The sequence below is a fragment of the Hyla sarda genome, unplaced genomic scaffold (assembly GCF_029499605.1).
Source record: "Hyla sarda isolate aHylSar1 unplaced genomic scaffold, aHylSar1.hap1 scaffold_2285, whole genome shotgun sequence".
Lineage (NCBI taxonomy): Eukaryota > Metazoa > Chordata > Amphibia > Anura > Hylidae > Hyla > Hyla sarda.
Window position 1 is genome coordinate 19,000 of NW_026608964.1, and position 26,410 is coordinate 45,409.

The following is a 26,410-nucleotide window of genomic DNA, read 5'->3' on the forward strand; positions in this document are numbered from 1 at the left end:
TATACATATCCCTATCTTATATGAAGGATAGCCTTATACCTATCTCTATCTTATATGAAGGATAGCCTTATACCTATCTCTATCTTATATGAAGGATAACCTTATGCCTATCCCTATTCCCCCCCATATTTTTTCCTTTGCACTCGGCCCCACACTCCTATTACTACAGCCCCTCCCCCCACATAACAAGGAGTCATTCTTGGTAAATGAAACGATTTACAATAATAGGAATCACATGACCCATCACATGGGGACAACAAGGACCATTTATAGTTTTTTTTTTTTTTTATCTCTTGGGTTTTTAGGAGAACGGTCACGTTTCTATAGATCATGATAAACATTAGTCATGGTGTGGTGCACGGGGGGAGTGCGGGCGCAGAGTCCTTCTCTGAGGTCCGGAGCAGGTTGGCGAATAACCACAACACGAAGAGAACCTTCACCCAGTATATTATACAGAGTCACCCCCATGGGGTCAAAGATCGCCCATAACCCCACTGCTTTACGTGCTGTCTGCAGGGTCCATGGAGCCCATCAGATCGAGGAGACTATCCTGGAGCCGCGAGGACTTCTCCATTGTGATTGGTCCCGTGTGAGTTCTCTGATGATTTGCAAGAACTGATTTCCTGCTAAAACACTGACCACATTCCAGACATAAAAATGGCTTCTCCCCTGTGTGATTTCTGTGATGTTCAACAAGTTCCGACTTCTGAGCAAAACATTTCCCGCATTCTGAACATGAATATGGTTTCTCTCCTGTATGAGTTCTCTGATGTCTAACAAGACCTGATTTCTCAGCAAAACATTTCCCACATTCTGAACAAGAGTATGGTTTCTCCCCTGTGTGAACTTTCTGATGTTTAATAAGACCTGATTTCTGGATAAAACGTTTCCCACATTCTGAACATGGATATGGCCTCTCCCCGGTGTGAATTCTCTGATGACGCTCAAGGTGATCTTTGAACATAAAACATTTTCCACATTCTGAACAGGAGAACAGCTTCTCCCCGGTGTGTATTATCTCGTGCTTAAGAAGACTGGACTTCTTGGTAAAACATTTCCCGCATTGTGAACAGGAATGTGGCTTCTCTCCTGTGTGAGTTCTTAGATGCTCATTGAGAACAGATTTCCTGGTAAAACACTTTCCACATTGCGAACACGAGAAGAGTCTTTTAAGAGACGTATTTTTCTGTCCTTCGAGACTTTCTTTATGAACTTTTAGATGCACAATAAGATTTGTGTTTGAAAAACAATGTCCACATTCAGGACAAGGAAACCGCTTCTCCGTGTTGTTAGTCGTTTTGTGACCGAGTGGATTTGGATCCTGAGTAAAAGACTCTGCAGACTGTGAGGATTGAGGAAGAATATGGTCGGGGCGCTCGGCGGAGAAGTCCCACGACAGATCAGCAAAGTGAAGTCCTGGATACAGATTGTGTATAGTGGGATAGTCTACCGCAGAATAGGCAGAGATGTCCAGATAATGAGTCTCCGAGGCGTTCCGGAAGTCTTCAGCTGGAACGAGAAAGATTTTATTTTTTACAACTTTTAGGTCATTAAACACCCAAAATAACAAAATCACCACAAACCAATACAAAACACCCAAAACAACACAAACCAATACAAAACACTAAGAACCAACACAAAACACCCAAAACAACACAAACCAATACAAAACACTAAGAACCAACACAAAACACCCAAAACAAGACAAACCAATACAAAACACCCAAAACAACACAAAACACCCAAAACAAGACAAACCAATACAAAACACTAAGAACCAACACAAAACACCCAAAACAACACAAACCAATGCAAAACACTAAGAACCAACACAAAACACCCAAAACAACACAAACCAATACAAAACACTAAGAACCAACACAAAACACCCAAAACAACACAAACCAATACAAAACACTAAGAACCAACACAAAACACCCAAAACAACACAAACCAATACAAAACACTAAGAACCAACACAAAACACCCAAAACAACACAAACCAATACAAAACACTAAGAACCAACACAAAACACCCAAAACAAGACAAACCAATACAAAACACCCAAAACAACACAAAACACCCAAAACAAGACAAACCAATACAAAACACTAAGAACCAACACAAAACACCCAAAACAAGACAAACCAATACAAAACACTAAGAACCAACACAAAACACCCAAAACAACACAAACCAATACAAAACACCCAAAACAACACAAAACACCCAAAACAAGACAAACCAATACAAAACACTAAGAACCAACACAAAACACCCAAAACAACACAAACCAATGCAAAACACTAAGAACCAACACAAAACACCCAAAACAACACAAACCAATACAAAACACTAAGAACCAACACAAAACACCCAAAACAAGACAAACCAATACAAAACACTAAGAACCAACACAAAACACCCAAAACAACACAAACCAATACAAAACACCCAAAACAACACAAAACACCCAAAACAAGACAAACCAATACAAAACACTAAGAACCAACACAAAACACCCAAAACAACACAAACCAATGCAAAACACTAAGAACCAACACAAAACACCCAAAACAACACAAACCAATACAAAACACTAAGAACCAACACAAAACACCCAAAACAACACAAACCAATACAAAACACTAAGAACCAACACAAAACACCCAAAACAAGACAAACCAATACAAAACACTAAGAATCAACACAAAACACCCAAAACAAGACAAACCAATACAAAACACTAAGAACCAACACAAAACACCCAAAACAAGACAAACCAATACAAAACACTAAGAACCAACACAAAACACCCAAAACAACACAAACCAATACAAAACACTAAGAACCAACACAAAACACCCAAAACAACACAAACCAATACAAAACACTAAGAACCAACACAAAACACCCAAAACAACACAAACCAATACAAAACACTAAGAACCAACACAAAACACCCAAAACAACACAAACCAATACAAAACACTAAGAACCAACACAAAACACCCAAAACAACACAAACCAATACAAAACACCCAAAACAACACAAAACACCCAAAACAAGACAAACCAATACAAAAACATTTAAAGGGATACTCTGGTGAAAAAAAACATTTTTTATTCATATAATCTGGTGATAGAAAGTTAATCAGATTTGTAAATTACTTCTATATACACATCTTCACTCTTCCAGTACTTAGCTGCTGTATGCTCCAGTCTGACCACAGTCTCTCTACTGACATCTCTGTCCATTTTAGGAACTGTCCAGAGAAGGAGAGGTTTGCTATGGAGATTTTCTCCTACTCTGGACAGTTCCTGACATTGACAGAGGTGTCAGCAGAGAGCACTGTGGTCTGACTGGAGAGACTGTGTTAATAATAATATACAAGACACTACAGTCTACTCCTCCTGTATAATAATAATAATAATAATAATAGACAGGACACTACAGTCTACTCCTCCTGTATAATAATAATAATAATAATAATAATAATAGACAGGACACTACAGTCTACTCCTCCTGTATAATAATAATAATAATAATAATAATAATAATAATAATAATAATAATAATAATAGACAGGACACTACAGTCTACTCCTCCTGTATAATAATAATAATAATAGACAGGACACTACAGTCTACTCCTCCTGTATAATAATAATAATAATAATAGACAGGACACTACAGTCTACTCCTCCTGTATAATAATAATAATAATAATAATAATAATAGACAGGACACTACAGTCTACTCCTCCTGTATAATAATAATAGACAGGACACTACAGTCTACTCCTCCTGTATAATAATAATAATAATAATAGACAGGACACTACAGTCTACTCCTCCTGTATAATAATAATAATAATAATAATAGACAGGACACTACAGTCTACTCCTCCTGTATAATAATAATAATAATAATAGACAGGACACTACAGTCTACTCCTCCTGTATAATAATAATAATAATAATAATAATAATAGACAGGACACTACAGTCTACTCCTCCTGTATAATAATAATAATAATAATAGACAGGACACTACAGTCTACTCCTCCTGTATAATAATAATAATAATAATAATAGACAGGACACTACAGTCTACTCCTCCTGTATAATAATAATAATAATAGACAGGACACTACAGTCTACTCCTCCTGTATAATAATAATAATAGACAGGACACTACAGTCTACTCCTCCTGTATAATAATAATAATAATAATAATAATAATAATAGACAGGACACTACAGTCTACTCCTCCTGTATAATAATAATAATAATAATAATAGACAGGACACTACAGTCTACTCCTCCTGTATAATAATAATAATAATAATAATAATAATAGACAGGACACTACAGTCTACTCCTCCTGTATGATAATAATAATAATAATAATAGACAGGACACTACAGTCTACTCCTCCTGTATAATAATAATAATAATAATAATAATAGACAGGACACTACAGTCTACACCTCCTGTATAATAATAATAATAATAGACAGGACACTACAGTCTACTCCTCCTGTATAATAATAATAATAATAATAATAATAATAATAATAGACAGGACACTACAGTCTACTCCTCCTGTATAATAATAATAATAGACAGGACACTACAGTCTACTCCTCCTGTATAATAATAATAATAGTAATAATAATAGACAGGACACTACAGTCTACTCCTCCTGTATAATAATAATAATAATAATAATAATAATAATAATACGACAGGACACTACAGTCTACTCCTCCTGTATAATAATAATAATAATAATAGACAGGACACTACAGTCTACTCCTCCTGTATAATAATAATAGACAGGACACTACAGTCTACTCCTCCTGTATAATAATAATAGACAGGACACTACAGTCTACTCCTCCTGTATAATAATAATAATAATAATAATAATAGACAGGACACTACAGTCTACTCCTCCTGTATAATAATAATAATAGACAGGACACTACAGTCTACTCCTCCTGTATAATAATAATAATAATAGACAGGACACTACAGTCTACTCCTCTTGTATAATAATAATAATAATAATAATAATAGACAGGACACTACAGTCTACTCCTCCTGTATAATAATAATAATAATAATAGACAGGACACTACAGTCTACTCCTCCTGTATAATAATAATAATAATAATAATAATAATAATAATAATAATAATAATAGACAGGACACTACAGTCTACTCCTCCTGTATAATAATAATAATAATAGACAGGACACTACAGTCTACTCCTCCTGTATAATAATAATAATAATAATAATAATAATAATAGACAGGACACTACAGTCTACTCCTCCTGTATAATAATAATAGACAGGACACTACAGTCTACTCCTCCTGTATAATTATAATAATAATACACAGGACACTACAGTCTACTCCTCCTGTATAATAATAATAATAATAATAGACAGGACACTACAGTCTACTCCTCCTGTATAATAATAATAATAATAATAATAGACAGGACACTACAGTCTACTCCTCCTGTATAATAATAATAATAGACAGGACACTACAGTCTACTCCTCCTGTATAATAATAATAATAATAATAATAATAGAAAGGACACTACAGTCTACTCCTCCTGTATAATAATAATAATAATAATAGACAGGACACTACAGTCTACTCCTCCTGTATAATAATAATAATAATAATATACAGGACACTACAGTCTACTCTTCCTGTATAATAATAATAATAATAATAATAATAATAGACAGGACACTACAGTCTACTCCTCCTGTATAATAATAATAATAATAGACAGGACACTACAGTCTACTCCTCCTGTATAATAATAATAATAATAGACAGGACACTACAGTCTACTCCTCCTGTATAATAATAATAATAGACAGGACACTACAGTCTACTCCTCCTGTATAATTATAATAATAATAGACAGGACACTACAGTCTACTCCTCCTGTATAATAATAATAATAGACAGGACACTACAGTCTACTCCTCCTGTATAATAATAATAATAGACAGGACACTACAGTCTACTCCTCCTGTATAATAATAATAATAATAGACAGGACACTACAGTCTACTCCTCCTGTATAATAATAATAATAATAATAATAGACAGGACACTACAGTCTACTCCTCCTGTATAATAATAATAATAATAATAATAATAATAATAATAATAATAATAGACAGGACACTACAGTCTACTCCTCCTGTATAATAATAATAATAGACAGGACACTACAGTCTACTCCTCCTGTATAATAATAATAATAGACAGGACACTACAGTTTACTCCTCCTATATAATAATAATAATAATAATAGACAGGACACTACAGTCTACTCCTCCTGTATAATAATAATAATAATAATAATAATAATAATAGACAGGACACTACAGTCTACTCCTCCTGTATAATAATAATAATAATAATAATAATAATAATAGACAGGACACTACAGTCTACTCCTCCTGTATAATAATAATAATAGACAGGACACTACAGTCTACTCCTCCTGTATAATAATAATAATAATAATAGACAGGACACCACAGTCTACTCCTTCTGTATAATAATAATAATAATTATAGACAGGACACTACAGTCTACTCCTCCTGTATAATAATAATAATAATAATAATACTAATAGACAGGACACTACAGTCTACTCCTCCTGTATAATAATAATAATAATAATAATAATAATAATAGACAGGACACTACAGTCTACTCCTCCTGAATAATAATAATAATAATAATAATAATAATAATAATAGACAGGACACTACAGTCTACTCCTCCTGTATAATAATAATAATAATAGACAGGACACTACAGTCTACTCCTCCTGTATAATAATAATAATAATAATAATAATAGACAGGACACTACAGTCTACTCCTCCTGTATAATAATAATAATAATAATAATAATAGACAGGACACTACAGTCTACTCCTCCTGTATAATAATAATAATAATAATAATAATAGACAGGACACTACAGTCTACTCCTCCTGTATAATAATAATAATAATAATAATAATAGACAGGACACTACAGTCTACTCCTCCTGTATAATAATAATAATAATAATAGACAGGACACTACAGTCTACTCCTCCTGTATAATAATAATAATAATAATGATAGACAGGACACTACAGTCTACTCCTCCTGTATAATAATAATAATAATAATAATAGACAGGACACTACAGTCTACTCCTCCTGTATAATAATAATAATAATAATAATAATAATAATAATAGACAGGACACTACAGTCTACTCCTCCTGTATAATAATAATAATAATAATAATAATAATAATAATAATAATAATAATAGACAGGACACTACAGTCTACTCCTCCTGTATAATAATAATAATAATAGACAGGACACTACAGTCTACTCCTCCTGTATAATAATAATAATAATAGACAGGACACTACAGTCTACTCCTCCTGTATAATAATAATAATAGACAGGACACTACAGTCTACTCCTCCTGTATAATAATAATAATAATAATAGACAGGACACTATAGTCTACTCCTCCTGTATAATAATAATAATAATAATAATAGACAGGACACTACAGTCTACTCTTCCTGTATAATAATAATAATAATAATAGACAGGACACTACAGTCTACTCTTCCTGTATAATAATAATAATAATAATAATAATAGACAGGACACTACAGTCTACTCCTCCTGTATAATAATAATAATAGACAGGACACTACAGTCTACTCCTCCTGTATAATAATAATAATAGACAGGACACTACAGTCTACTCCTCCTGTATAATAATAATAATAATAGACAGGACACTACAGTCTACTCCTCCTGTATAATAATAATAATAATAATAATAGACAGGACACTACAGTCTACTCCTCCTGTATAATAATAATAATAGACAGGACACTACAGTCTACTCCTCCTGTATAATAATAATAATAGACAGGACACTACAGTCTACTCCTCCTGTATAATAATAATAATAATAGACAGGACACTACAGTCTACTCCTCCTGTATAATAATAATAATAATAGACAGGACACTACAGTCTACTCCTCCTGTATAATAATAATAATAATAATAATAGACAGGACACTACAGTCTACTCCTCCTGTATAATAATAATAATAGACAGGACACTACAGTCTACTCCTCCTGTATAATAATAATAATAATAATAATAGACAGGACACTACAGTCTACTCCTCCTGTATAATAATAATAATACTACACAGGACACTACAGTCTACTCCTCCTGTATAATAATAATAATAATAATAATAATAGACAGGACACTACAGTCTACTCCTCCTGTATAATAATAATAATAGACAGGACACTACAGTCTACTCCTCCTGTATAATAATAATAATAATAGACAGGACACTACAGTCTACTCCTCCTGTATAATAATAATAATAATAGACAGAACACTACAGTCTACTCCTCCTGTATAATAATAATAATAATAATAATAATAATAATAGACAGGACACTACAGTCTACTCCTCCTGTATAATAATAATAATAATAGACAGGACACTACAGTCTACTCCTCCTGTATAATAATAATAATAATAGACAGGACACTACAGTCTACTCCTCCTGTATAATAATAATAATAATAATAGACAGGACACTACAGTCTACTCCTCCTGTATAATAATAATAATAATAATAGACAGGACACTACAGTCTACTCCTCCTGTATAATAATAATAATAATAATAATAGACAGGACACTATAGTCTACTCCTCCTGTATAATAATAATAATAATAATAATAGACAGGACACTACAGTCTACTCTTCCTGTATAATAATAATAATAATAATAATAGACAGGACACTACAGTCTACTCCTCCTGTATAATAATAATAATAATAGACAGGACACTACAGTCTACTCCTCCTGTATAATAATAATAATAGACAGGACACTACAGTCTACTCCTCCTGTATAATAATAATAATAGACAGGACACTACAGTCTACTCCTCCTGTATAATAATAATAATAATAGACAGGACACTACAGTCTACTCCTCCTGTATAATAATAATAATAATTAGACAGGACACTACAGTCTACTCCTCCTGTATAATAATATTAATAGACAGGACACTACAGTCTACTCCTCCTGTATAATAATAATAATAGACAGGACACTACAGTCTACTCCTCCTGTATAATAATAATAATAGACAGGACACTACAGTCTACTCCTCCTGTATAATAATAATAATAGACAGGACACTACAGTCTACTCCTCCTGTATAATAATAATAATAATAATAGACAGGACACTATAGTCTACTCCTCCTGTATAATAATAACAATAGACAGGACACTACAGTCTACTCCTCCTGTATAATAATAATAATAATAATAATAATAGACAGGACACTATAGTCTACTCCTCCTGTATAATAATAATAATAGACAGGACACTACAGTCTACTCCTCCTGTATAATAATAATAATAGACAGGACACTACAGTTTACTCCTCCTGTATAATAATAATAATAATAATAATAATAATAGACAGGACACTACAGTCTACTCCTCCTGTATAATAATAATAATAATAATAATAATAATAGACAGGACACTACAGTCTACTCCTCCTGTATAATAATAATAATAGACAGGACACTACAGTCTACTCCTCCTGTATAATAATAATAATAATAATAATAATAGACAGGACACTACAGTCTACTCCTCCTGTATAATAATAATAATAATAATAATAATAATAATAATAGACAGGACACTACAGTCTACTCCTCCTGTATAATAATAATAATAATAATAGACAGGACACTACAGTCTACTCCTCCTGTATAATAATAATAATAATAATAATGATAGACAGGACACTACAGTCTACTCCTCCTGTATAATAATAATAATAGACAGGACACTACAGTCTACTCCTCCTGTATAATAATAATAATAATAGACAGGACACTACAGTCTACTCCTCCTGTATAATAATAATGAGACAGGACACTACAGTCTACTCCTCCTGTATAATAATAATAATAATAGACAGGACACTACAGTCTACTCCTCCTGTATAATAATAATAATAGACAGGACACTACAGTCTACTCCTCCTGTATAATAATAATAATAATAATAGACAGGACACTACAGTCTACTCCTCCTGTAAAATAATAATAATAATAATAATAGACAGGACACTACAGTCTACTCCTCCTGTATAATAATAATAAGAGACAGGACACTACAGTCTACTCCTCCTGTATAATAATAATAATAATAATAGACAGGACACTACAGTCTACTCCTCCTGTATAATAATAATAATAATAATAATAATAATAATAATAATAATAGACAGGACACTACAGTCTACTCCTCCTGTATAATAATAATAATAATAATAATAATAATAGACAGGACACTACAGTCTACTCCTCCTGTATAATAATAATAATAATAGACAGGACACTACAGTCTACTCCTCCTGTATAATAATATTAGACAGGACACTACAGTCTACTCCTCCTGTATAATAATAATAATAGACAGGACACTACAGTCTACTCCTCCTGTATAATAATAATAGACAGGACACTACAGTCTACTCCTCCTGTATAATAATAATAATAATAATAATAATAATAATAATAATAATAATAATAGACAGGACACTACAGTCTACTCCTCCTGTATAATAATAGTAATAATAATAATAATAATAATAGACAGGACACTACAGTCTACTCCTCCTGTATAATAATAATAATAATAGACAGGACACTACAGTCTACTCCTCCTGTATAATAATAATAATAATAATAATAATAGACAGGACACTACAGTCTACTCCTCCTGTATAATAATAATAATAGACAGGACACTACAGTCTACTCCTCCTGTATAATAATAATAATAATAATAATAATAGACAGGACACTACAGTCTACTCCTCCTGTATAATAATAATAATAATAATAGACAGGACACTACAGTCTACTCCTCCTGTAAAATAATAATAATAATAATAATAGACAGGACACTACAGTCTACTCCTCCTGTATAATAATAATAATAATAATAATAGACAGGACACTACAGTCTACTCCTCCTGTATAATAATAATAATAATAATAATAATAATAGACAGGACACTACAGTCTACTCCTCCTGTATAATAATAATAATAATAATAATAATAATAGACAGGACACTACAGTCTACTCCTCCTGTATAATAATAATAATAATAATAATAATAGACAGGACACTACAGTCTACTCCTCCTGTATAATAATAATAATAATAATAATAATAGACAGGACACTACAGTCTACTCCTCCTGTATAATAATAATAATAATAATAGACAGGACACTACAGTCTACTCCTCCTGTATAATAATAATAATAGACAGGACACTACAGTCTACTCCTCCTGTATAATAATAATAATAATAATAATAATAATAATAATAGACAGGACACTACAGTCTACTCCTCCTGTATAATAATAATAATAATAATAGACAGGACACTACAGTCTACTCCTCCTGTATAATAATAACAATAATAATAATAATAATAATAGACAGGACACTACAGTCTACTCCTCCTGTATAATAATAACAATAATAATAATAATAATAATAGACAGGACACTACAGTCTACTCCTCCTGTATAATAATAATAATAATAATAATAATAATAGACAGGACACTACAGTCTACTCCTCCTGTATAATAATAATAATAATAATACACTACAGTCTACTCCTCCTGTATAATAATAATAATAATAATAATAATAATAATAATAGACAGGACACTACAGTCTACTCCTCCTGTATAATAATAATAATAATGATAATAATAGACAGGACACTACAGTCTACTCCTCCTGTATAATAATAATAATAATAATAATAATAATAATAATAATAATAATAATAGACAGGACACTACAGTCTACTCCTCCTGTATAATAATAATAATAATAGACAGGACACTACAGTCTACTCCTCCTGTATAATAATAATAATAATAATAATAATAGACAGGACACTACAGTCTACTCCTCCTGTATAATAATAGTAATAATAATAATAATAATAATAGACAGGACACTACAGTCTACTCCTCCTGTATAATAATAATAATAATAGACAGGACACTACAGTCTACTCCTCCTGTATAATAATAATAATAATAATAATAATAGACAGGACACTACAGTCTACTCCTCCTGTATAATAATAATAATAATAATAATAATAATAATAATACACTACAGTCTACTCCTCCTGTATAATAATAATAATAATAATAATAATAATAATAATAGACAGGACACTACAGTCTACTCCTCCTGTATAATAATAATAATAATAATAATAATAATAATAATAATAATAGACAGGACACTACAGTCTACTCCTCCTGTATAATAATAATAATAATAATAATAATAATAGACAGGACACTACAGTCTACTCCTCCTGTATAATAAATAATAATAATAATAATAATAATAGACAGGACACTACAGTCTACTCCTCCTGTATAATAATAATAATAATAATAATAATAATAATACACTACAGTCTACTCCTGTCAAATCTGGGCAGGGAAGGAGTGCAGTACTGATCTCACTCACTTCTTCTATCCCTGCCTACTTGCCTATCTGCCCTAAATAGCGGATCGACAACCATGGTGACAGTCCTTTCCTAGATAAGTGATGGAAGTCAATGTCAACAAAATAAACTACAAAACATACGGAGGTCAGGATACTGTATGGAATCACACAAACAAAAGTAAAACTAACACACACACACACACACAATAGGTCTACTGGCCGAATCTATACCAGAAGTTGTGGAATCACAAATACAGCAGAATAGTCAGAATGCCAAGCCAAAAGTTATATTTTCTAATTCACAATCTCTATGAAGGGTTTGTTAAAGGGGTTATCCATATAATAATCCTCATCCTCATCATCATCCTCCTCCCTCATCATCATCCTCCCTCATCCTCATCCTCCCTCATCAGCATCATCATCATCATCCTCCCTCATCATCATCATCATCCTCCCTCATCATCATCATCATCCTCCCTCATCATCATCATCATCATCCTCCCTCATCATCATCATCATCATCCTCCCTCATCATCATCATCCTCATCCTCCCTCATCATCATCATCCTCCCTCATCATTATCATCCTCCCTCATCATCCTCCCTCATCCTCATCCTCCCTCATCAGCATCATCATCATCATCATCCTCCCTCATCATCCTCCCTCATCCTCATCATCATCATCATCATCCTCCCTCATCCTCATCATCATCATCATCATCCTCCCTCATCATCATCATCATCATCATCATCCTCCCTCATCATCATCATCATCATCATCATCATCATCCTCCCTCATCATCATCATCATCATCATCATCCTCCCTCATCATCATCATCATCATCCTCCCTCATCATCCTCCCTCATCATCATCATCCTCCCTCATCATCATCATCATCATCATCCTCGCTCATCATCATCATCATCATCATCATCCTCCCTCATCATCAACATCATCATCCTCCCTCATCATCATCATCATCATCCTCCCTCATCATCCTCCCTCATCATCCTCCCTCATCCTCCTCCCTCATCCTCCTCCCTCATCCTCCTCCCTCATCCTCCTCCTCATCATCATCCTCCTCCTCATCATCATCCTCCCTCATCATCATCCTCCCTCATCAGCATCATCATCATCATCCTCCCTCATCATCATCATCATCCTCCCTCATCATCATCATCATCATCCCTCATCATCATCATCATCATCCTCCCTCATCATCATCCTCATCATCCTCCCTCATCATCCTCCCTCATCATCATCCTCATCATCCTCCCTCATCATCATCCTCATCATCCTCCCTCATCATCATCCTCATCATCCTCCCTCATCATCATCCTCATCATCCTCCCTCATCATCATCATCATCATCCTCCCTCATCATCATCATCATCATCCTCCCTCATCATCATCATCATCATCATCCTCCCTCATCATCATCATCATCCTCCCTCATCATCCTCCCTCATCATCATCATCATCCTCCCTCATCATCATCATCATCCTCCCTCATCATCATCATCATCATCCTCCCTCATCATCATCCTCCCTCATCATCATCCTCCCTCATCATCATCCTCCCTCATCATCATCCTCCCTCATCATCATCCTCCCTCATCATCATCCTCCCTCATCATCATCCTCCCTCATCATCATCCTCCCTCATCATCATCCTCCCTCATCATCATCCTCCCTCATCCTCATCATCATCCTCATCATCATCCTCATCATCATCCTCATCATCATCCTCATCATCATCATCATCATCCTCATCATCATCATCATCATCATCCCTCATCATCATCATCCTCCCTCATCATCATCATCCTCCCTCATCATCATCATCATCATTCTCCCTCATCATCATCATCATCATCATCCTCCCTCATCATCATCATCATCATCATCATCCTCCCTCATCATCATCATCATCATCCTCCCTCATCATCATCCTCATCCTCCCTCATCATCATCATCCTCCCTCATCATCATCCCTCATCATCCTCCCTCATCATCCTCCCTCATCATCCTCCCTCATCATCATCCTCCCTCATCATCATCATCATCATCCTCCCTCATCATCATCATCATCATCATCCTCCCTCATCATCATCATCATCATCATCCTCCCTCATCATCCTCCCTCATCATCATCCTCCTCCCTCATCATCATCATCATCATCCTCCCTCATCCTCCTCCCTCATCATCATCCTCCTCCCTCATCATCATATACATATACATACATATATAACTCACCCCATATATATATATTCACATCACAACACACAGGAGATGGGCGGAGCACCGGATCAGAGATACCGTGTTAATTCTTATGGGACAGGGACGTCTCTATATTTGGGGGTATTACTCACCTGGACAGATCTCTGTAGGAATCTCCTCCTCCTTAAAGGGACAGTGATCGCTCACATTCGCCTCTTTTACATCCTCAGCTTTAATTTCATTGGGATCTTTGCCCTACATAATGTAAATAATATATCACTGGGAAATTATTCTTCAATAAGAACACCCCTTTCCCCATGAGTCTTCTCACTATCAGGGTGTATTGATAAAGATGCCCTTGGAGAGAAAAATTATGCTATATATGTGAAGTTAAGGAACATCCAATAAGGCAGTGATGCAAAAATAATATATAACTTTTATTCTGATTCTGTATCTAAAATACGAAAATTGTAAAAGTCCATAACTGGCAGTATAATTGGTCAACACAGGACCGTGCTCAAAGGATAGGTATAGGGTAACAGGTGAATACCTATATCTAAATAGTCCTACCTCATCCTAGGACTATCCCTCACTACGTTTAGTGTGGGTGGGGGTGGGGTTTAGTGATTTCCACTCGCAGGTGGTTGGCTAATTATTCTCTCATACTCCTGTCCAACGCGTTTCTCCCACTTGTTTTAGGGGTTCATCAGGGAACCGAGGAGGAGATACTAGGCTACCAGTATATAATCATATCACACCAGGGTACATAGAAATAGGTATATATGGACTAAGTTCAAATCAGTAGATAGTCAAGATCAATAGATTGTCTAATACCGACCAGATAAGCATTAGATAGAAGAGATAGATGTGTCAGTCAGTCACTGGCAAGTTGGAACCACAGTTGATGTCCAGATTGGTAAGTTTGCAGTCCGAAACAGTCATTCGGAGTGCTGTATACACCGTCAAAGAGTCCAAAGTCAGTCTAATAACCACAAGCCACTATGTCATAACTTTAAATTCAGTAAAACATAAAGATTATTTATATGTAACACCACAGCCATATATGTGTCATCGCATCCATGTAGGTTCCAATATTGGCAATAACATAGAGTGGTTGTTACTTCCACATAAAAATATAGTGCCACTCAGGTTCTATGCATATGTAGATGAACTGTGAAAACATAATTAGACAGAAATATGTTTGTATAAGAAATACTATGATGAGATGATATAGACAAAAAATAAATAAATCAAACTATAAATAAATTCATACCTTGGTTTTCAATAACCATGTATGAGGGCTTGGGTGGTTAATTCTCCTATGTAGACTGGCGGTGTTTATTGTTTATACTCTGGACCATGTGATCTAAAACAAGCATCATATTCCATTTACATTATATAGTTTTTTGCTAGTTGTCATGCATAACTCACTTCTTGTTACTCACCCCAGCAAATGATAATGCCCTGGTGGATGTACTGACAGATTGTCATCTAAGGTCTAATTAGACCTTCCACTTTGGGGCCTGAAGTGAAAGATACAATACAGTGCAATGAGCAAAGATGTGTGCCCCAAATTGTGCGCAGATAGTTTCCAACAAAAACGGAGCCCTCCCTTCGTCTAACGGCACATACTAGGACAGGAGTATGAGAGAATAATTAGCCAACCACCTGCGAGTGGAAATCACTAAACCCCACCCCCACCCACACTAAACGTAGTGAGGGATAGTCCTAGGATGAGGTAGGACTATTTAGATATAGGTATTCACCTGTTACCCTATACCTATCCTTTGAGCACGGTCCTGTGTTGACCAATTATACTGCCAGTTATGGACTTTTACAATTTTCGTATTTTAGATACAGAATCAGAATAAAAGTTATATATTATTTTTGCATCACTGCCTTATTGGATGTTCCTTAACTTCACATATATACCCTACATAATGTGAAACAGTCACCAGTCAGATTAGGACCATAGACGGCAGCCATATTGCTTCACTGTGATAACAAACCTAATGCCGTTTCAGCTCAAATGCCAAGTAGAGCGACCTCCTTCATGGCCCCGCCTCCCAAAAATGTCACTTTGCTTCAAACTGGAGGTGTAAATCTTGGCTTTTATTATTAGTGTTGAGCGGCATAGGCCATATTCGAATTCGCGAATATTCGCAAATATATGGACGAATATTCGTCATATATTCGCGAATATTCGCATATTCGTTATAGTCTCGTTTTATTTTCGCATATGCGAATATTCGCGTATGCGAAAATTAACATGTGAATATTGACATATACAAAATTAGCACATGCAAAAATTCGCATATGCGAACATTAGCATATGCGAATTTTCGCATATGCGAATTTTCGCACACCAGTCTCACACAGTAGTATTACAGCCTTCTTTACACCACACAAGCTGGAAGCAGAGAGGGATGATCACTGTGATGTGTACTGTGAAAAAAAAACAAAAAAAACAAAAAAACGAATATTCGTAATTACGAATATATAGCGCTATATTCGCGAAATTCGCGAATTCGCGAATATGCGATATTCGCGAATAATATTCGAATTGCGAATATTCGCGAACAACACTATTTATTATAAGCAGGTAAAATGTGTTTTGAAGTTAGACGAGCTTCATCAAGTGACGTCTGATGTCATGTATATTACCTGAACAACTTCAAAACACGTTGTACATGTAAACACCCAAAAGTAAAGACTGAGACGTCACCATCATAAAACACAACAGACCGTATAAAAGACAACAGATACCTCTCTAGATGACGGTCTGGGCCGATCACATAAAAAGTTACATGTATCCAGGATAGACGTCCGACATGGAGACCAACACCTCATCTCCATCTACCTGATCATCCTGTAGGACATTGTCCTCTCCATCTACCTGATCATCCTGTAGGACATTGTCCTCTCCATCTACCTGATCATCCTGTAGGACATTGTCCTCTCTACCTGATCATCCTGTAGGACATTGTCCTCTCCATCTACCTGATCATCCTGAAGGACATTGTCCTCTCCATCTACCTGATCATCCTGTAGGACATTGTCCTCTCCATCTACCTGATCATCCTGTAGGACATTGTCCTCTCCATCTACCTGATCATCCTGTAGGACATTGTCCTCTCCATCTACCTGATCATCCTGTAGGACATTGTCCTCTCTACCTGATCATCCTGTAGGACATTGTCCTCTCCATCTACCTGATCATCCTGTAGGACATTGTCCTCTCTACCTGATCATCCTGTAGGACATTGTCCTCTCCATCTACCTGATCATCCTGTAGGACATTGTCCTCTCTACCTGATCATCCTGTAGGACATTGTCCTCTCCATCTACCTGATCATCCTGTAGGACATTGTCCTCTCTACCTGATCATCCTGTAGGACATTGTCCTCTCCATCTACCTGATCATCCTGTAGGACACTGTCCTCTCCATTTACCTGATCATCCTGTAGGACATTGTCCTCTCCATCTACCTGATCATCCTGTAGGACATTGTCCTCTCCATCTACCTGATCATCCTGTAGGACATTGTCATCTCCATCTACCTGATCATCCTGTAGGACATTGTCCTCTCCATCTACCTGATCATCCTGTAGGACATTGTCCTCTCCATCTACCTGATCATCCTGTAGGACATTGTCCTCTCCATCTACCTGATCATCCTGTAGGACATTGTCATCTCCATCTACCTGATCATCCTGTAGGACATTGTCCTCTCCATCTACCTGATCATCCTGTAGGACATTGTCCTCTCCATCTACCTGATCATCCTGTAGGACATTGTCCTCTCCATCTACCTGATCATCCTGTAGGACATTGTCCTCTCTACCTGATCATCCTGTAGGACATTGTCCTCTCTACCTGATCATCCTGTAGGACATTGTCCTCTCCATCTACCTGATCATCCTGTAGGACATTGTCCTCTCTACCTGATCATCCTGTAGGACATTGTCCTCTCCATCTACCTGATCATCCTGTAGGACATTGTCCTCTCTACCTGATCATCCTGTAGGACATTGTCCTCTCCATCTACCTGATCATCCTGTAGGACATTGTCCTCTCTACCTGATCATCCTGTAGGACATTGTCCTCTCCATCTACCTGATCATCCTGTAGGACACTGTCCTCTCCATTTACCTGATCATCCTGTAGGACATTGTCCTCTCCATCTACCTGATCATCCTGTAGGACATTGTCCTCTCCATCTACCTGATCATCCTGTAGGACATTGTCATCTCCATCTACCTGATCATCCTGTAGGACATTGTCCTCTCCATCTACCTGATCATCCTGTAGGACATTGTCCTCTCCATCTACCTGATCATCCTGTAGGACATTGTCCTCTCCATCTACCTGATCATCCTGTAGGACATTGTCATCTCCATCTACCTGATCATCCTGTAGGACATTGTCCTCTCCATCTACCTGATCATCCTGTAGGACATTGTCCTCTCTACCTGATCATCCTGTAGGACATTGTCCTCTCCATCTACCTGATCATCCTGTAGGACATTGTCCTCTCCATCTACCTGATCATCCTGTAGGACATTGTCCTCTCCATCTACCTGATCATCCTGTAGGACATTGTCCTCTCCATCTACCTGATCATCCTGTAGGACATTGTCCTCTCCATCTAACTGATCATCCTGTAGGACATTGTCCTCTCTACCTGATCATCCTGTAGGACATTGTCCTCTCTACCTGATCATCCTGTAGGACATTGTCCTCTCTACCTGATCATCCTGTAGGACATTGTCCTCTCTACCTGATCATCCTGTAGGTCATTGTCCTCTCTACCTGATCATCCTGTAGGACATTGTCCTCTCCATCTACCTGATTATCCTGTAGGACATTGTCCTCTCCATCTACCTGATCATCCTGTAGGACATTGTCCTCTCCATCTACCTGATCATCCTGTAGGACATTGTCCTCTCCATCTACCTGATCATCCTGTAGGACATTGTCCTCTCCCCCCGGACAGTCCTGGGAATGCAGAGGAGCAGGACATCTCTCTGGTGGGTTCCTCTTCCTGGATCCATCTGTAGGAGACACACAGTGACTGAATACATTGTGTAGATGATCAGATGATGGGGGATCTAGGGGCCCCAATACTGCTCTCTCCTTTACCATCAATGAGAGGCTCCTCTTACCCAGTGGTGATGTTGGGGGCCGGTGGTCTATAATAAATATATCTTACCCGGTGGTGATGTTGGGGGCCGGTGGTCTATAATAAATATATCTTACACGGTGGTGATGTTGGGGGCCGGTGGTCTATAATAAATATATCTTACCCAGTGGTGATGTTGGGGCCGGTGGTCTATAATAAATATATCTTACCCGGTGGTGATGTTGGGGGCCGGTGGTCTATAATAAATATATCTTACCCGGTGGTGATGTTGGGGGCCGGTGGTCTATAATAAATATATCTTACCCGGTGGTGATGTTGGGGGCCGGTGATCTATAATAAATATATCTTACCCAGTGGTGATGTTGGGGGCCGGTGGTCTATAATAAATATATCTTACCCAGTGGTGATGTTGGGGGCCGGTGATCTATAATAAATATATCTTACCCAGTGGTGATGTTGGGGGCCGGTGGTCTATAATAAATATATCTTACCCGGTGGTGATGTTGGGGGCCGGTGGTCTATAATAAATATATCTTACCCAGTGGTGATGTTGGGGGCCGGTGGTCTATAATAAATATATCTTACCCAGTGGTGATGTTGGGGGCCGGTGGTCTATAATAAATATATCTTACCCAGTGGTGATGTTGGGGGCCGGTGGTCTATAATAAATATATCTTACCCAGTGGTGATGTTGGGGGCCGGTGGTCTATAATAAATATATCTTACCCAGTGGTGATGTTGGGGGCCGGTGGTCTATAATAAATATATCTTACCCAGTGGTGATGTTGGGGGCCGGTGGTCTATAATAAATATATCTTACCCAGTGGTGATGTTGGGGGCCGGTGGTCTATAATAAATATATCTTACCCGGTGGTGATGTTGGAGGCCGGTGGTCTATAATAAATATATCTTACCCGGTGGTGATGTTGGGGGCCGGTGGTCTATAATAAATATATCTTACCCGGTGGTGATGTTGGGGGCCGGTGGTCTATAATAAATATATCTTACCCAGTGGTGATGTTGGGGGCCGGTGGTCTATAATAAATATATCTTACCCAGTGGTGATGTTGGGGGCCGGTGGTCTATAATAAATATATCTTACCCAGTGGTGATGTTGGGGGCCGGTGGTCTATAATAAATATATCTTACCCAGTGGTGATGTTGGGGGCCGGTGGTCTATAATAAATATATCTTACCCAGTGGTGATGTTGGGGGCCGGTGGTCTATAATAAATATATCTTACCCAGTGGTGATGTTGGGGGCCGGTGGTCTATAATAAATATATCTTACCCGGTGGTGATGTTCGGGGCCGGTGGTCTATAATAAATATATCTTACCCGGTGGTGATGTTGGGGGCCGGTGGTCTATAATAAATATATCTTACCCGGTGGTGATGTTCGGGGCCGGTGGTCTATAATAAATATATCTTACCCGGTGGTGATGTTCGGGGCCGGTGGTCTATAATAAATATATCTTACCCGGTGGTGATGTTGGGGGCCGGTGGTCTATAATAAATATATCTTACCCGGTGGTGATGTTCGGGGCCGGTGGTCTATAATAAATATATCTTACCCGGTGGTGATGTTCGGGGCCGGTGGTCTATAATAAATATATCTTACCTGATGGTGATGTTCGGGGCCGGTGGTCTATAATAAATATATCTTACCCAGTGGTGATGTTCGGGGCCGGTGGTCTATAATAAATATATCTTACCCGATGGTGATGTTCGGGGCCGGTGGTCTATAATAAATATATCTTACCCAGTGGTGATGTTCGGGGCCGGTGGTCTATAATAAATATATCTTACCCGGTGGTGATGTTCGGGGCCGGTGGTCTATAATAAATATATCTTACCCGGTGGTGATGTGAGGGGCCGGTGGTCTATAATAAATATATCTTACCCGGTGGTGATGTTCGGGGCCGGTGGTCTATAATAAATATATCTTACCCAGTGGTGATGTTCGGGGCCGGTGGTCTATAATAAATATATCTTACCCGTTGGTGATGTTGGGGGCCGGTGGTCTATAATAAATATATCTTACCCAGTGGTGATGTTGGGGGCCGGTGGTCTATAATAAATATATATCTTACCCGGTGGTGATGTTGGGGGCCGGTGGTCTATAATAAATATATCTTACCCAGTGGTGATGTTGGGGGCCGGTGGTCTATAATAAATATATCTTACCCAGTGGTGATGTTCGGGGCCGGTGGTCTATAATAAATATATCTTACCCGGTGGTGATGTTCGGGGCCGGTGGTCCTCCATCATGACTATGTCCTGGTACAGATCCTTGTGTCCTTCTATATACTCCCACTCCTCCATGGAGAAATAGACAGTGACATCCTGACACCTTATAGGAACCTGACACACACAATGATCCAGTCATCATCCAGACCCATCATCCCTTGTGTTCCTGTATAATGTCCCAGCATTCCCAGCAGCGCTCACCTCTCCAGTCAGCAGCTCCATCATCTTGTGGGTGAGTTCTAGGATCTTCTGCTCATTGTTCCTCTCAGGTATCAGTGAGGGAGGTGGAGGCTCCGTGATGGGGCCCCGGGCCCTGCTCCATCCTCCTGACCTGCTGGGGGCCACACACTCTCCAGATGTCTTCTTCACTACTGTGTAATCCTGAGTATGGAGAGACCCCGATAAATATCCCTATATACAGACCCCTCACCTCTCCGGTCATGTCCTGTATTATCCCTAGAGATAAGAGTGAGGTCATGTGACCATTTCCCACAATCCCTCACCTCTCCGGTCATGTCCTGTATTATCCCTAGAGATAAGAGGTCATGTGACCATTTCCCACAATCCCTCACCTCTCCGGTCATGTCCTGTATTATCCCTAGAGATAAGAGGTCATGTGACCATTTCCCACAATCCCTCACCTCTCCGGTCATGTCCTGTATTATCCCTAGAGATAAGAGGTCATGTGACCATTTCCCACAATCCCTCACCTCTCCGGTCAGCAGGTAGATGATCTCCAGGGTGAGGTTCAGGATCTTCTCATTATTCTCCATATTTCTGTTGTAGAGAAAACGTTAAACCTTCAGATTCTGGAATGTTCTACAATGAAAATATAAGATAAAAACAAATAAGAACATAATGTAACAAAACAAGGTAAAGAAACTACAGCGATGTATCGGGCCCAGGGGTGAGGAAATTAAAAAAAAAACTACTTGTCCAAGGGACTAAAGCTGAACACAATCCACTTGTCCTGGCAGATAAAATAATTTCCACCAAAATAGTCTGATCCCCCCCACTAGACCACCAGGGATGGATATAAGATCCTTTAGTCATTGCTGACAGCGCTGATCTAATGGTTAATAGGCGATCAGTATGTCAGGATATTAGCGGGGGGAGGGCTGTATCTCCTCTTACCCCCCAGATAAGCCCAGATAAGTCCAGATGTAACTTTTTGATCACCTTATAAAACATTTCTCATATGAAGAGACCAAAAATGACCAATTCTGGACAATTCTTTACATTTCCACCGTTCACCGTACGATTTAATTAACATTATAATTTAATAGTCCGGACATTTCCACATGTAGCGATATCACTTATGTTTATTACTGTACATTATTTTTATTTAAAGAAAATTGGAAACTTATTAGGAAAGGGGCTTATTCACATGTATACGCACTTTTTACAATATTTTAATCACTATTTTTCAGTCTCAATAGGGACTTATGTGTTACTGGGGGGGGGGGGGGGGGGTTCTGCTTCTCCAGTTTATATGGTGCATTTTGTGTCAGAAAATGCTGGAAGTTGCATTTAGTTAGTAGATAACTACAACTCCCAGCATGCCCTGATACAGCCTATAGCTCTGCAGCTGACCTGAACCAAAACTACAACTCCCAGCATGTTACAATATATAGTTCTACAGTTTAGGTTATGGTCCACCATGCTGGGAGTTGTAGTTTAGTTCGGGGGTGTTTGTCTGCATCTGTGGGGCTCTTGGTTGGCGGGTGAATATGAAGGGGGGGATTCTGGGGGGGAAATTTAGTGCGGGTGCCACTAAAAATAAATAAAATTAGATGGTACAACTGCCCTAATGCCCGACGTGACAGTCCGCTCCTATACAAAACATTCATGTATACACATCATACATACACCAGACACTGCCCCATATCATACATACACATATCATACATACACCAGCCACTGCCCCCATATCATACATACACATCATACATACACCAGTCACTGCCCCCATATACATACATATACACACACCCCAGCCAAAGCCCCCATATACATACACATATCATATATACACCAGTCACTGCCCCCATATCATACACACACACACCCGCCACTGCCCCCCCACATCATACATACACACACCCCAGCCAATGCCCCCATATACATACACATATCATACATACACCAGCCACTGCCCCCATATCATACATACACCAGCCACTGCCCCCATATCATACATACACATATCACACATACACCAGCCACTGCCCCCATATCATACATACACCAGCCACTGCCCCCATATCATACATACACATATCATACATACACCAGCCACTGCCCCCATATCATACATACACATCATACATACACCAGTCACTGCCCCCATATACATACATATACACACACCCCAGCCAAAGCCCCCATATACATACACATATCATATATACACCAGTCACTGCCCCCATATCATACACACACACACCCGCCACTGCCCCCCCACATCATACATACACACACCCCAGCCAATGCCCCCATATACATACACATATCATACATACACCAGCCACTGCCCCCATATCATACATACACCAGCCACTGCCCCCATATCATACATACACATATCACACATACACCAGCCACTGCCCCCATATCATACATACACCAGCCACTGCCCCCATATCATACATACACATATCATACATACACCAGCCACTGCCCCCATATCATACATACACATCATACATACACCAGTCACTGCCCCCATATACATACATATACACACACCCCAGCCAAAGCCCCCATATACATACACATATCATATATACACCAGTCACTGCCCCCATATCATACACACACACCCGCCACTGCCCCCCCACATCATACATACACACACCCCAGCCAATGCCCCCATATACATACACATATCATACATACACCAGTCACTGCCCCCATATCATACATACACATATCATACATACACCGACCACTGCCCCCTATATTATACATTACATACATACACACATCATACATACACCGACCACTGCCCCCTATATTATACATTACATACATACACATCATACATACACCGACCACTGCCCCCTATATTATACATTCCATACATACACATCATACATACACCGACCACTGCCCCCTATATTATACATTACATACATACACATATCATACATACACCGACCACTGCCCCCCTATATTATACATTACATACATACACATATCATACATACACCGACCACTGCCCCCTATATTATACATTCCATACATACACATCATACATACACCGACCACTGCCCCCTATATTATACATTCCATACATACACATCATACATACACCGACCACTGCCCCCTATATTATACATTACATACATACACATATCATACATACACCGACCACTGCCCCCTATATTATACATTACATACATACACATATCATACATACACCGACCACTGCCCCCTATATTATACATTACATACATACACATATCATACATACACCGACCACTGCCCCCTATATTATACATTACATACATACACATATCATACATACACCGACCACTGCCCCCTATATTATACATTACATACATACACATATACATACACCGGCCACTGCCCCCCATATTATACATTACATACATACACATATCATACATACACCGACCACTGCCCCCTATATTATACATTACATACATACACATCATACATACACCGACCACTGCCCCCTATATTATACATTACATACATACACATATCATACATACACCGACCACTGCCCCCTATATTATACATTACATACATACACATATACATACACCGACCACTGCCCCCTATATTATACATTACATACATACACATATCATACATACACCGACCACTGCCCCCTATATTATACATTACATACATACACATATACATACACCGGCCACTGCCCCCTATATTATACATTACATACATACACATATCATACATACACCGACCACTGCCCCTATATTATACATTACATACATACATCATACATACACCGACCACTGCCCCCTATATTATACATTACATACATACACCGACCACTGCCCCCTATATTATACATATCATACATACACATCATACATACACCGA

The 26,410-nt window shown here is 37.8% G+C and overlaps 1 protein-coding gene across 2 annotated transcripts; it reads right to left on the bottom strand.

The window, feature by feature from the left end:
- Window positions 1-431: 431 nt before the first annotated feature.
- LOC130321790 (zinc finger protein 501-like) lies at window positions 432-23,136 on the bottom strand. 2 transcript variants are annotated; one of them, XM_056553044.1, is made up of 6 exons: window positions 23,026-23,136; window positions 22,517-22,696; window positions 22,300-22,429; window positions 19,881-19,978; window positions 15,077-15,179; window positions 432-1,509 (listed from the first exon to the last, which is right to left on the bottom strand). In XM_056553044.1, the coding sequence occupies exons 1-6, from the start codon at window positions 23,086-23,088 to the stop codon at window positions 500-502; spliced, it is 1,584 nt and encodes a 527-aa protein (XP_056409019.1). In that variant the 5' UTR covers window positions 23,089-23,136; the 3' UTR covers window positions 432-499. The 2 variants fall into 2 exon arrangements, with proteins under 2 accessions (XP_056409019.1, XP_056409020.1); XM_056553045.1 differs by lacking the exon at window positions 23,026-23,136 and adding an exon at window positions 22,819-22,890 and having other exon boundaries at window positions 22,517-22,745.
- Window positions 23,137-26,410: the final 3,274 nt, after the last annotated feature.